The sequence below is a fragment of the Vulpes lagopus genome, chromosome 9 (genome assembly GCF_018345385.1).
Source record: "Vulpes lagopus strain Blue_001 chromosome 9, ASM1834538v1, whole genome shotgun sequence".
Classification (NCBI taxonomy): Eukaryota; Metazoa; Chordata; class Mammalia; order Carnivora; family Canidae; genus Vulpes; species Vulpes lagopus.
In genome coordinates, this window is record NC_054832.1 from 21,089,816 (window position 1) to 21,104,930 (window position 15,115).

The 15,115-nt window shown below is 40.9% G+C and overlaps 1 protein-coding gene across 1 annotated transcript in view; it reads left to right on the plus strand.

The window, feature by feature from the left end:
- The window catches only part of EXT1 (exostosin glycosyltransferase 1), a 286,107-nt gene extending 279,975 nt beyond the window's left edge, over nucleotides 1–6,132 (plus strand). Inside the window, exons 10-11 of the mRNA XM_041768881.1 lie at nucleotides 1,948–2,119; nucleotides 5,585–6,132. Of these exons, the coding sequence (XP_041624815.1) occupies nucleotides 1,948–2,119; nucleotides 5,585–5,770 (358 nt within the window). The 3' untranslated portion in view covers nucleotides 5,771–6,132. The remainder of the gene's footprint in view (nucleotides 1–1,947; nucleotides 2,120–5,584) is intronic.
- Nucleotides 6,133–15,115: the final 8,983 nt, after the last annotated feature.

A 15,115-nucleotide genomic window follows, 5' to 3' on the forward strand; every position in this document is an offset into this window, starting at 1 on the left:
CATATATTGAGTAACGGAACATTTCAAATAACAGCAACAAAAGTAAATACTGAAGTATGCACCCCCAGGCATCATCTATGTGCTTGCGATTTACCCTAGAGTAAAAAAATAAGAATGAAAAATAAAAACCTCTTGCCTACGTGGGTTTTCTATTCTAACAAGGGGAGGACACCGTATTCATAATAATTCTCTAATAGGTTAAGGGAGTGAGTCATTAGCAAAAAGGCAAAGAGGAGCTGGTCAAGGATCATGAAGGTAGAGGGGGATGTTCAAGGGTGGCCAGATCCTCATTGAACAGATGAGATCAGAGCAGAGACTTAAGAGAAGGAGAGAAATCATCCAAGAGGATTTTTGTATGAAGAGTGCTCTGGTGAAGGGAACAGCTCAGCCAGAATGATGGCTAGATGCCCCAAGCCAGAGTGTTGGAGGAATATCAGGAAGACCAATGTGCTGAGAGTGGAATGAGTGGAAAGCAGGAGAGAAAGAGGTTACAGGGGCCCAGATACAGGACCTTGCTCTCCGTCATGAGGACTTCACTCTCCTCTGAGTAACATGGGATTCAGCATAGGGCTTTGAACAGAGTGGAGACAACTTTTTATATTTTAGTCATCCACACTGGGTGCTGTGTTGAGAATAGACTATACGGGGGCCAGGGTAGAAGCAGGACTTTTTAGGAGGTGATTGGCATCTAGGCAAGAGATGATGGAGCCTAGGAGCCAGAAGTGGTAAGTAGTGATCAGATTATAGGCATATTTTGAAGATCTCTAGCATAATGTCTTAACAGATTAGATATAGAGTTGGATAATGGTGTTTGTTTGTTTGTTTGTTTGTTTGTTTTGATCCCAGGAACTGGAAAGATAGGCCATCAAGAGATGGGGAAAGCTCTTATAGATGGATTAGGTATTAGGGAAAATACAGGAGTTCAGTCTTGGGCATGTTAAGACATCCAAAAGGATATGTTGGAAAAACAGCAGGGACAGAGATATACAGTTGGGAGTTGTTTGAATAGATGTGGTCCCTTAAAGCCAGGGCACTTAGGTAAGATTGCCAAATTAGTGAGTGTAGGTAGTTAATGTTACTGACTCGGTCATTAATAAAATCCCCATTCTTCTGCCTTAGTAAGGTGAACACACTAATTGTAACCTAGTCTTTTTTTTAGTAAAGAATAGAGAATCTTGCCGTCATAGGGGTAGAGTTGGAAGTGCACAAGGAATAAGCATTTAGGTTGGCTGAATCTTGATCTTAAGACCCTACCTCTTAAAAGTTCATTGTTCCCTTTCTTCCCTGCCACTACCACTCAGTGAATCTGATTTATTCAAGTTATTTTTCTTATAAATACATGCTAATATGTCTCTCTTAATAGAATGGTAGAGTGAGAAGTAATTCAACTTAATTATGGGTCCTCCATAATGATTGGCCACCAGATTACTTAGGAGTTTGCTTTAACAGTGTCAAAATAATATGGTTTATAGACCACGAAAATGGAATAGTATATTGGATTCAGAATTATAGAATAGTATTGAATACAATTCTGATTAAACTAGTAATTAAAATTGTAAAGCAGTTTGTAAGGATATGTGGATTATGTGTAAGTAACTTCTCTTATCATCCGATTATTCGGTTTCTAACCAACCACCCTGATATTAAAGTCATGCTGCCCGAGCAATATCTGCATCATTATGTATCCCTGGGACCTTATTTCCTTATCTGTAAAGCAGGGATAATAATAATACCTCTATCATAGGCTCCTTATGAGGATTGTATGGCACATTCCTTGTAAAACACTTGAGAACATTATCTGGCACATAGTATCATTGAAGTGGTGGCTATTGTCATGATCATCTATATGTTTAGAGATTCAAACAGTAAGTATAGGTTTCCTGTCAAAGAAGACCTTCTCTGATTATACAATGATGGGCACCTATGAAACCTGTCTGGCTTTTACAGATATTATCACTACCTGTACACCCATTACCTGCCAGCCAGCCTGAAGAACATGGTGGACCAACTGGCCAACTGTGAGGACATTCTCATGAATTTCCTGGTGTCTGCTGTGACAAAATTGCCTCCAATCAAAGTCACCCAGAAGAAGCAGTATAAGGAGACAATGATGGGGCAGGTAAGAATAGAACTCTCCTTCTCTGCTTTGCTCGCTGGTTGTTTAGCCTGAGGTAATGAGACTCACTGTTCCTCTAGGAAGGATAATGAGGAAATTTTTAAAAATCTCTAAAAGCCCCAGAAAAGAGTATATGGTTGGCACATGGATGATTGGGAAGATGAGAGTCAAGGGTATCTTTATATCAAGAATGTAAAAGCTCTCATATAACCTACAAGGTGGCATGAGAAACATGTACATTCTCCAGAGTTAAAGACCTACAAAGAATTTATGTAAGTTTATTGTAGGTACTTTATTTAATGAATAGCTAATAATATTGTCTTCAACACACCTTTCTGGTGATTTCTCTTGAGTTGGGTGAGCACTTTGGTTACAGAGCAGGAATCACAATCCTTGATCTTCCCCTAGAACACAAGTCAGTTACCTTCTGAAACTCAGTTGGCTCATCTCTAAAATAGAAAGGATAAAAATCAACCTCACAGGGTTGAGATAACATGTATGAAAACTAGGGACACCTGGGTAGCTTAGTGGTTGAGCCTCTGCCTTCAGCTCAGGGCATGATCCTGGGAACCTGGATCCAGTCCCACATCAGGCTCCTAGCAGGGAGCCTGCTTCTCCCTCTGCCTGTGTCTCCGCCTCTCTCTCTCTCTCTCTCTCTCTCTCTCTCTCTCTCTCTGTGTGTGTGTGTGTGTGTGTGTGTGTGTGTGTGTGTGTGTGTGTCTCATGAATAAATAAATAAAATCTTTAAAAATTTTTTTTAAATGTATGAAAACTTTTATGAAAGTAAAATATTGTTGAGTCATATAAGTTCAGTACTAAAGATAGTTACAAGGAAATATAATCCAACTTTCTCTTTTTATAAGTAAGAAAACTAGGACCCAGAGAATTTAAACATATTGCCACAAGTCACCTACTACTAGAGATAGAATTGGGAGTTGAATCCCAGGCTGTTCCTCCCACTACTGGTTATTTTACACCTCTGGGTCCGTTATCAGACTGATCTGGCTAAGCTGAAATTCATCCACTTTTATTCATCTTGGACAGAGCCCAATACTATATAGAAGAAATCAAAAACCTGTAGACTGTTTAGGTCCAGTCAGGTTAAATCATGGAGAATCCAACAGCATTTGAGTCAACCTGGAAGAATGTACTTGAGGTACATTGAGTTGTTTGGGTTTTCCATGTACCTTGTCCCAGTCATTATTGAAAATCATATACAGATCTAGCTTTTGCAAAGGAAAACTTAACCAGACCTCATGTTAACACGGTTGATGGATTTTCCATCACTAAATTCAGTAAAAGCAAAAACCTTACAGGATCTTAAGTGTATAAAATTTCATAAAAAAATAAAATAAAATAAAATTTCATAATTCAATATTTACAAACATGTACAGATTGTCACTGGTTATGACAGAACTGCTGTCCTTAATGAGCAATGAGTCTTGTGGCAAATTTTATTTCCCTCTAACTACTAAAAGAACACGCAAGGCGATTTGCAAGAACTTTTCATCTTTAAGGCTAGCAGACTAGTCACATTCAAGTCAGATATATTGAGTGGCTACTGTACGCCCAGGCATTTTTATCAATGTCATTCAAGGACGTAACATTCCTTTAGTATTGTTTGCTCAGAAACTTCTGTGAACTTCCCTGAGGTTACACACTCATTAGGAGTGGAACTCTAATAACACATGGTTCCATAGGAGTTCATTTTATTTTCTTTTCATAGATTTGCCTAATTCTACCAAATCAGTATTTCAAGTGATTTTACACATATTTTGGGACAAATATAAATTTAGCCTTAGATAGAACTTGATGTGTCTAGTTAGATATGTACTGTATGTGGCCCCTCCTGCCCCCCGCTTCCTGTCATACACATTAGTTTATTGAATGTGTGACTGGTAATATAAACGGGTATCATGTGCTAGTAAGATTATGTTTTTATTATGCAGGAAATATATATTCTCTAATATGTTGGTTGACCCAAAATAAATGTTAAAATCTACAGGCAAAAATGATACTTTGATTCAACTGGATTCTTTTTTTTTTTTTTTTCTTTTTCATTTGTAAGAGAAAATAATAAATTTAAGCTCTTGACAGTAGTTCTGGAGGTAGGGAGTCTGGCCCCACACCAATTTAGGACCAAAATAAGGTCCTTTTGGGACCAGTGTGCTCCAATAGGAACTCAGCTGGTCAGCTTAGTTAGAAACTTCTCTGACTTGCAAAGTAGAGTTCTCCTAGTGTAAATGGTAAAGGATAGAACCTGAGCTCAGCCCTTTTTTAACCTTGAACAAGCTTCCTCATCTGTGCAGTGGGGATGTGATTACCCCGATGGGTAGGTGACTTAACCAGGTTGTTGTGAGGAGGCCCAAATAAGCTGCATGGAAACACTTCACAAGTAGTGTTTTGTTTGTTATTCTGCTGCTCAAAGGTAACTTGACATTTGTATTTACCTTCAGTGGTTCCTTTCAAGCATGTTGACACTTGTGGTTTTTAAGTGACTCTGAGTGATTCTCACAGTAAAATGTACCTTCCTATGAAACCATTTTCTTTTTCTTTTTTTTTTTTGAAACCGTTTTCTAACAATGCATGAGAATAAAAACCATTGAACATACATTCATGTATACATACATCATTGTCCAGATGCCTATTGGTAAATGAGGCTGGGTTTTTTTCCCCTCACCATCGGGTAGCCCCCTTTTTCTTTGTTTTATAAAAATGGAATTTTTTAAAAAGATTTTATTTATTTATTCATGAGAGACACAGAGAGAGAAAGAGAGAGGCAGAGACACAGGCAGAAGGAGAAGCCGGCTCCATGCAGGGAGCCCGATATGGGACTTGATCCCGGGTCTCCAGGATCATGCCCTGGGCTGAAGGCAAGGGCTAAACTGCTGAGCCCCCAGGCTGCCCCACAATGGAATTTTTAGAGACATTATGCTTATCTAAATTTCAGTACTTCCAGCTTTCTTTTAAATCAGTGTCCTCTACATGATCTAAAAATATTTAATCAGCCTTAGGCAAACACAGCTAAAGAGATGGTAGCCATCTTTTCTGCTTCTCAGAATCAACCAAGTAAACCAGAAAGTTTGAGAATTCTATCTTTGAAACCGTAGCGCATGGTTAGACATCATATTTGATCACATGGACAAAGAGAAATTTTATGTTTACAGACTGTAGTAGTTGAGGCTCAACTGGTGAATCATTCCCAGACTAGAGGATCAGTCAACGTAGAGCTTTGTTTGTATGTTGTGAATGTCAAGGAACATGGCATGTCTTAGGAAGACCTTCTGGCAAGGTTGACCTGCAGGACTAGTGCTTGCATCTTCCCCAGGCAGATTGGGAGGGTTGGGGGCGCATCCAGACCCCAGTCTCTGCCACTTGCCCTTGAACCTGACTTTGGTTTTCTGCAGCGTTCCCATCTTACCTTGCACTTCTCTCATTGTCTTCTTGGTTTGTCTCCCTTTTCCCCAGACTTCTCGGGCTTCCCGCTGGGCTGACCCTGACCACTTTGCCCAGCGACAGAGCTGCATGAATACGTTTGCCAGCTGGTTTGGCTACATGCCGCTGATCCACTCGCAGATGAGGCTCGACCCTGTCCTCTTTAAAGACCAGGTCTCTATTCTGAGGAAGAAATACCGAGACATTGAGCGACTTTGAGGAATCCAGCCAAGTGGGGGAGGGGAAGCGAGAAGGGACGGGGTCAAGCTGCTCTCTCTTCCCAGTGCAGATCTGCTCAGCAGCAGAGCCAGATTGTGCCAAGTATCCAAATAATCTTAGATGAACAGAATGACAAAAAAAGGAAAAAAGAAAAAAAAAAAAAGGCCAATGAAAACTCGACTCCTGGCTCCTGGGACTGCACAGGACTGCTCCAAACTCACCTCACTGGCTTCTATGTCCCAAGACTAGGTTGTGTACAGTTTAATTATGGAACATTAAATAATTATTTTTGAAATGATTGCTATGCAGGTTTAAACTTTTTTAATGATCAAAACTATTAAAAACCAGAGTTCTTTCTTTAATCAAAATTGTGTTGGTTGTGAATATTTCAAAGCTGCTACTCTTCTTCCCACAAACTTCATTGTCCTTGGTCATGCAGGGTTTCCTGCGGTTACAAGTGCTCAAACTTCATGGAAGACACAAGAAGTCACTGCACCCAATGTCGAGAAATAATATCAAGCATAAGTTAAGACAAGTTCATTATTCCACTTTGCCAATACAAATTGTTTTCCACTTGGAATTTGCAGATCCACTTGAACTTCTATCTCTAATATGTTGCTGCATGAGAGAAAGTATTACGACCTCCAGGTAGACAGTTGTAACAGAAAACCTTATGTCTCAGATATAGAGGTGTGATAATCTTTTGCACTGGGGGTAGGGGTTGGCGGGGAGTTAATACCAAGAAAACACTAGTATAATTAAGAATGTTCAGTTTACACAAGGACCCATCCAGACAATCCACCAGCATATTAGCGAGATGGATATACTGACCCACAGCAGTAACCCAAGGCTCTTCAGGGATTGTGGGCTAGATTATGCATTTCACCATTGACACACAGCTGCTGAGAGCTGGGGAATGGCTTTGGTTTAGAGATGGGCGAACAGTGTGTCGGTGGTGGACCAGGAGTCACGAGATGAGCTCTTTATGTTTGCAGAAACCTCGAGTTTCAGAGGCTTCTCTGCTGAGAAGGTAGTACTCACGTATAAAGTGTCCCCGTGGAACACAAGCCTTGCTGAGGCTTGCTGAGTGACTTGCTGAGAAGTCACTGAGGTTGACCTCACCACTGGGATCCTGATACCACTTGTGGGCAGACCTTGTTTTGAGCAAGAACTTGGCAAAAAAAATAATCAGAAACAAATGTGCATACTGCTTTCTGTCACTGTAATTTTTAAATTGGTAATGAAGCTGAGTTGTGCTTCTTGTTAGAACATTTCTCTGCACATGCTGCTTTTAGTTTCTGGTTATTGTAAAACTGCAAGTACAAACAAAATGTATATATGTGTGTATACACACACACACACACACACACACACACACACGTCCCTTAACTCCCTTGTAAAAGATGAAGATTTCTGGTATTAAATGACTTCTTCTACTTGGAAGAGGCGAGAGAGAATAGAGGGGAAGGTTCGTGGGTCCTACAACCTCTTATTCTGAATAAACAAGAAGCACTTTAGATTTTTTCCCCATAAACTCTCATAGAGCTCATAAATGTATTCCAGCGTTGGCTGAGAAGACAATTCCATCACAGAATTATGTTCGAATCACTCCAAGTGCCTGGCTTAGGTCAGTGGGAGCCATAAATCCGGGAGACTTGAACTCATCTTGCTTTGTAGATGTCCTGAAGGGAGAGAGGGCTGGCAAGAGAGCAAGGAAGAAGGGCCTTGTGGACAGGAGAGAAACTGGGTGTTTGCAGAGGCCCAGAGAGGTGGCTGTGCTGCCTGGTAATGGAGTGAGGGCCGCCTGTGCGTGCAGATACTGCCTTGTGAGTGGCGTGTGGGCAAGGAAGTTCAGCGAAAGGGGGGCTTTCTCTGCAGCCTCAAATCTCAGAACAGTTCTCGAAGGTTCTCTGTCCTCCAGTTTGACCCAGTGTTAGCCCATTCTCAAACATGTGACATTTTCTCCTAAGAGGATGTGTTTCTCTTACGTGTGTGTTGAAAAATAATTCTTAAGTCCATGATACTTGCACTTTCTCTGATACAACTTCCTCTAAAATACCCAGTATAATAGATTCTGTGCCATTTGAGCTGCAGCTCCCAGCGACTTCCAGGGTTAGCAAGGAATCCTTCGTCACCTGGTCTTTGCAGATTCGTATTTAAATGAATGTTTTTAGGACTGCCAAATTATTCTTGTCTCTTCCTCCTTTGCAGAAATGTGAATGCAATGTTTTGTTCAGCGACCCCCGAGCCAACTTGAAACTTGTGTTGTCACTTGGCTTGCAGAACCGTGTCCCTAATTGTACCAGTCACATGAATAGATTCAGGGAACCACTGTGCCAGATTTACCTGTCACAAAGCTCACAGGGTATATTCTCCACAAACTGTATGTGTTACATGAAAGAAAAAAAAAGACAGTAATTATAAATGAGAACAGGATCTGACACGCTCAGCCCCTTTAAATCTCCATGGTTTCATTTCATGTCATTGTCTGAGCAAATCTCTTTGGGATGCCAGCTAGTGTGTTCTTTTCCCATTTGGAGCATACAGCTGGGAATTGAACAATGCTTAGCAAATCAGTGAGGCCCAATAGTAAGATGTAATTTTAATTCACTTAGGCAAGAGTTATATTTCACTGCAGCAAGTTGACAAATCGTAACCATCTCTGTAGGGTGTCAGGAGTTATCTCTCAGTCAAGTTTAATGATAACCAGGTGTCCCTAAGTGGGCCAACATGGATTGGGAAGAAGCCAAGGCCAGCGAATGCATTGCCAACCCTGTAATGAATTACATGCAGAAACTCCATTGAGGACTCCACCACTGACAATTTCTACACAACATCTTTTCCAGCTCCACATTAGGACATATGATCTTAAGAATAATTGTTTTAAGCTGGTTTATGTGTTTATGTGAAAAGGTTTATAAGTATCAAATCAAGTTTGCATATACATGGAATCGACCACCACCTTTGTTGAAAACGAATAACCCAACACAAGCTGTAGACAAAAACCCATGAAATAATCCTTGTAGTCATATCACAGAAGATCATGTAGCTGCGTGGGCCCACCTGAACATAGCACACTTCCCAAAGGATGCTTCAGAGGAAAGTGAATAAATGTCTCCTACCTGGAATCTTACGTGCATTACAGTTTAATTTCTTATTACAAATGGTGCTCAGAGAAGGACCGAGCTCGGTTGCTTCTTTCAATTTTTCTTTCGGAGTGATTTTTGTTTTTCATTTCCAGTAGGCGATATTAGCCTTTACTTTAGCGGTTCTGGATACCTGGTCACTTGAAGGACTGTTATGCTGGTGGCCTTTCAAAAAGGTTACTCAACTTTAATTGAGGGTGAGATGAATGACTATGAATAGATCTGTATACTGCCTTTTTTTTTTTTTTTTGTCTTTTCAAAGTGAGCTCTTAAGAACTAATGAAATTTTAATCAAACCTGTTTGAAGGCCAGGAGTGGGGAAAAGACAGCTGTGCCCGTGAGAATCTAAGTAAGACCCTTGCTGGACAGCCTGAATTAAGGATGCAAGAGCCAAAGCAGACTTCCAGACCTGAAGGTATCCTACACTCCTTCCCTCCGGTCTCTGAGAGCTCCAGTTTTTTTAAAAGGACCAGTTATTGCCGTGAACTCCTCAATAAAAACGTCCCTGCATTCTAATAGTTAATATAATTGACATGCGGTGGTGCAGCAGAACTGGAATTGCTGAATTCATCTGCCTAGTTTCCATTTTCAGATGGCCTTGTCATTCTTGGCCAGATTTAAGCAAGAAAGTTTTACTGCCGGCCTCATTTTCTCAGGCATGCTTGAGGGCGACAAAGTTGTTTTGACTTTTCAGTGAATAAGCGTTACTATCAGACGGTGCTACACCTGTCTCCCTCAGTCTCAGAACTTCAGCATGCAGACATTAGATTATTTTTTCGACTCTGGGTCTACTTTTTAGAAATGGGTTCCAGCATCCTTCAGAACACAGCCTCTTCCATCAAGTCGGTAACCCTGTCTGGATGCTGAGCGTGGATAGAAAAGCTGTTATTTGCAATACAATCTCAACAACGAAGATGACTCCTGAAAACCTTTTTTTTTTACTCCTTTTCCAGAAATCAAAGAATTTTATCATCATGGTTTTTACTTAGCAGGGACTGTCTGTAGTTGTCAAGTCCCACCGTGTTCCATATTGGGAGCCTAGATGAACTCCCCAAAGTCAGGACCTCCAACGCCCAGTTAAGTAGAAGACGAAGTGTGGATCATCCTCCAGAACAAGAGGCAAGTAGCAATCATCAAGAAAGCCCTCCGATGAGCATGGTCTCACTCTTGTTTAAAATCAATCAAACTAGTCTTCCAGTCACTCTACTTTTGTAATAATTTGCCTCTTAGGCTTCAAAGGCCCTTTGATTTCCACAATAGTTCTCTGTACTCCTACAGGGCGAGGTCTTTTTCTTTTCTGTTGTAAGATTACTAAATGGGGACCATGCAAATGACCTGGCTACCATGTAATGAGCCTTGTATGTTCACTTTGAGAGAAAAATACATGTGGGATATGGTGAGGGGTAGAGGAAGTGCACTGAAAACTGAAACTATTTTAGGCGGCAAATTGTAAAGCAAAAAAAAAGCAAAGAAAGTATACCGTATTTTGTATCCGATGTACACTTGGGATGGTTTTCTAAGATATTGCCAATGTCTTTGTAGTCTCCCCACAGGTCTCCTCTGGAGTGTTTACCCCATGTGTGATAGACTATTAATTACTTAGTGCAATGAAGCCCTGAAGTGTGTTGGAGAGAGCGTGTGCGAGAAAATACAAAGCCATAGATCTTGATTTACTTCACTGACCTGTGTAACTTTATGTCTGGGTTTTGCCATCCGAGATAGATTGTTTTATAGCAAGTGTCACCAAAGACTTTTTCCTTCCAATTTATAGAAGAAGAAAAAAAGATAAAATATTAATAAACGACATGACTTTTCATCGGCGCGGTGCTCATTCCATCTTTTCTGTTGATGACTGGAAGGTGTCAGTTCTCGGGGAGGGGGGGCAATTCTGTGTGCTGGGGGCAGCAGAGCTTGCGGGGAGCTTCTGGGGGAGGCAGGCTGCACCCACGTGGGCTGGGGGCAGGTCCCACTCTCCCTGCCTGGATGCAGCCCAGAGCCCAGCCTGGCGGGGAGCACGGTGCTGCCAGCAACCCAGCCATCTTCCAGGCCAGATGCAGCTGGTGCTGTTGGAAGCAGGCCAGGGTGAATGGTGGGGACATGGCCAGTTCCCAGCGTTCCTCCACACAGACGCTGGGACAGCGTGGCAGGGCCGGGCCCAGAGCATCTGGAGCCTGACAGCTGTGGCCATTACTCCCTTTGGTTTCAACTACTGTGTAGAGCTCATGAATTACTGGCTGGCGAAGCATTTATTAGACTGGCATTTCTCAAAAGAATGTATAAATGGTTCCAGGTGTGAGTGCAACTCCATGCATCAGGACCACTGTAATCAGGTTTGTCCAGTAATGATCCTCCTTTCAATACCCCCTTCCCTCCTTCCTTTCTAGTGGCATCTCCTTCTCATCTCTCTTAGGCTCCTTCCACCCTCTTTCTTAGGGCATTTTTAGAGAAAAAAAAAAAAAAAAACCATCTGCCACCGATGTCACATATTTGCAGGGGAGCATATGCCAAATTGCACTTAGAGATGTTGATTTGTTTTTGGCTATCAATCAAGTTTTATGTTTTGTGTTTCAGTTTGTCCATCTGTAAAATGGTGACTTCAGAATATCTATTTACTAATATTTTCTGAAACACTACTGTAGACTCGGCCCTATGCTAGGTGCATCGGAGAGAATTAAAAAAAAAAAAAAAATCCACTCCCTGTCCTCAAGCAAGGTGGGGAGAAGTCAGGGTCGGGTTGGACAAGGCAAGTCCAAGGCAAGTCCAAGGCAAGTCATCAGAGGAGTCTCAGCAAGGAATTTGCCAAGTCCTGGGTTCCACACTGGAACATGGTCGTGATGGTGCTACTTGTCAAATCTGGCCCTGCAACGTGACCGATGATAGAATCCCAAGTATGAGAGCACATTAGAAGGCTCACCGGAGAAGCAGCTGTAATTCAGTCCAACCCTACCTCACAGATAGGCAACGAATGCCATAGCATGCAAAAATACCTCGAGCAAACCTACTTAATAAATAAACAATGGTGTTGCTTTAGAATCTGAGCATTTCCACATCTGCTTACAGGCAACAACTAGAAGTTATTGGTGGACACTTGAGTCCCTCCATACCGGCCACCCTTAACATGATGCAGTCTTTCCGATTTGCAGGAACTCAGAGTAGGCTATGTTGCCTACTATCTGAAGCTCAGGTATGCTTTGGAGGATAGAGTGGAGGTGCTTGTCTACCAGGGTGGATCCAATGTTCGTGTTTGCTTTTGACCTCACTCAGATGAACTGCTCAGGTGCGCTGATTAAAGTCACAGTCTTGGAACATGACCACCTGGGTTTGAATCTCGATTCTGCTCTTAATAGTCGTGTGACCTTATGGAAATTTCCTCTCCTCTCTATGTCTCATTTCCTCAGAAATGTACTAGTCTGTCCCTCATAGGGTTTTCACAAAAATGAAATAAATGAATAAATAACATGTTCTTCAAATAGCATCCAGTATATAATGAGAAGTATGTAAATCTTACCTATTATTAGTAAATATTTTGCCAAAGTGGTTTGTTTTAATAATCTCTTCCTTAACCTGTTAAAAAGGAAACATTCTAAGTTTAATGTTCAGGATATTAATACTGACCCAGATTAAACTGGACCTTTCAAGTGTCCCAGGCATCTCGTTTCCAACTTTAATAATATTTTAATGTCTGTCAACATGAAATCATCCTAGCATCCATGAACAAGCAATCCATCAGAAGAAATTACATAAAGTCAAGTTTTTATTTTTTGGATTAACTTCTTTGGGGAATAGTATGGTTTCTTTTTTTAAAAATTCTCATTTAACATAATATAGTTAAGGTGCCTCAGGACTAAAATGAAGTTTAGGTGCCAATTATTAGTGTTTCTTTTCTGGTGGCTTCAATTACATGAAGAAAGTGAACATGTTCTTGCCAATATGTAAATGATTTGCCAAGTTTGAATTTCTTTTCCAACCTATACTGCAAATAACCTGGTTTCCTTGGCTAACTCTACTTGTAAATCAAACCTAAAATGTGTCTTTAATCAGAGAGGATCAGTTATCCCATCTCAGAGTAGAGAAAAAACAGTTAAGCTATGAAGAGGGAGATTTGGAGGCTATTTGCACTGCTCCCCAAAGACCCGTATATACACGTTATTTTATAGCACGCTTTTTAAAAACTTAATATATAGCAAACATATTTCCACGTCATTACATCATCTATAACCATCAAACTGTAATGAATGCATAGTACTCCATTGTATTGCTCTTCTATATTTTCTTTACTCAATCCCTAACTGTTGGAAATTTAGGTGTTTTAAAATTTCTCACATTACAAATATTGTAGTCAACATTTGATCAATGTGAGCCATGCTATGATAAATATTCCTAAAGAAAAATCTTTGTTCACATCCATGACCAGTTTCTTAGGATGAGTCATAGACATAAAACCGGCAGGTCAAATATTAGAAATATTTTAAAGATTTTTGCTACATATTCACAGGACATTTCAATGTATTGTAATTCCTACTGAAAGGAAAAGTGAATTAACCTGATAAAAAGCTACCTGAAAAATCTCATAACTGTACTTTGGCAGCCATAATGTTTTTAAAAATTGGGGTCCATGAGGGCAAAATTAACAAAAGGTCATCTTCAGTGGTTAAAAAAAAAAAGTCCCCTGGAGGGACTAATTTACTGGTATGAGCCCTCTTGTTGGATGTTGGGAAGTTTTTTCTAGGTAACATGTCCCTTCTGTATCATCTTCGGGTTGCAATAGAGAGTAAAAGTGAAGCTTCCTTCTCAAATATTTTCCTCTTCCTTCTGGTAAGATCCATATCAATTAAGTTTTAATAAAAGCATTTTCAACATCAACCTCCACCGCAGCTAGTGCCTCTCATTTACCAGTAGCAGCCTGCTTTTCCTCTTTCCCTCTGAAGACTCATGACTTTAATGATGCTGTCCTCCACTCAACCCCGCTCCTCCTGACTCCAGGGAAGGATGTATGTACCTGTCAAGTCGTTGAGACCCAATTCTAGATCATCTGTTGGTACCATCAACCTTTAGAGGTACCATCTTTCCTCTAGCATTATTATGTGCATAACACAACACAGTAAGCTCTACAACTAACAGGATAACAAGGCCAAAAGTGCTGGAGAGTAGAAATTTCACATGTCTTAGGGGAGACTTTATGGAAGATGTGTGAGATTTTAAGAAATAAATAACCATTTAACTATTAGACAAGGTGGGAAAAACACCGTTTATAAAGGGTGTTCTTATGAACTCAAACACCCTCCTCAGAAGTGTGTACAGAGGAAACAGTGAGAGCCTAGATCTGTGTGAAAGGCATCATCATCATCACACAAAGACACGGTTGGTTCCGTATGATATGGCTCAGGATGACTGTGTGGCTAATGGCAACTGCTTTCAGCAAAGCTAGAGTAAGTAGGTGGTAATAATAATAATAATAGTAATAACTTCAATGAATCCCTTTCTCTTTTCTCCTAATGCAAAATTTTCAGTGCAAAATACTGAAATTGTGGATCATATCTGATTCTACTGCACTCACCAAAGTAAGCAGAGGGTAGCAGAAAGCATGGCACTGGAGACTTTTGAAATGGGAAAATTGACTTCCACTTCTGGTTGGGATGTAGAAAGTTGCAGGAGATTGTCACATTCATGCTTACAATGAATGCTAAGTTCAAGAAGTTGTAATATCGTGGTAATTTAAGTCCTGGCAGAGAGCCGCAGGTGCAAAGAAATTTAAGTGAGCTAAATCTTAGGAAGAGATGATCCATTCCTGAGAGAAGGGCATCCTATGGCTGCTTTCATGCTAGCAACACCAGATTGTTACGTCATCAGAGAGCAGGTTAAGGAGAAACCAGGTAAACTGCTAATGGACTTTAAGCAGTCATGGCAGGCTGGCATGAGGGACTCAATTCCTAGGTGACCCAGTCACAGATTGATCCACACCTACCTGCCATTTCTTCCCATGACAGCCTTATGAATTGTATGCAGAAGGAAACTGAATGCAGGACAGGAGAACTCAGAGAAATCCCCTTGAGACACCCCGGGTCTTCACTGGCTGGAGGACCATACCGACCAATATCTGAGAAAAATAGAAAATCCTTTCCATCCCAACATGTAGAGAATCATCATACTGTAAGTCAGTGGCCCACTAAAGATCAGGAGAAGAGCAGGAAAGCTAAGA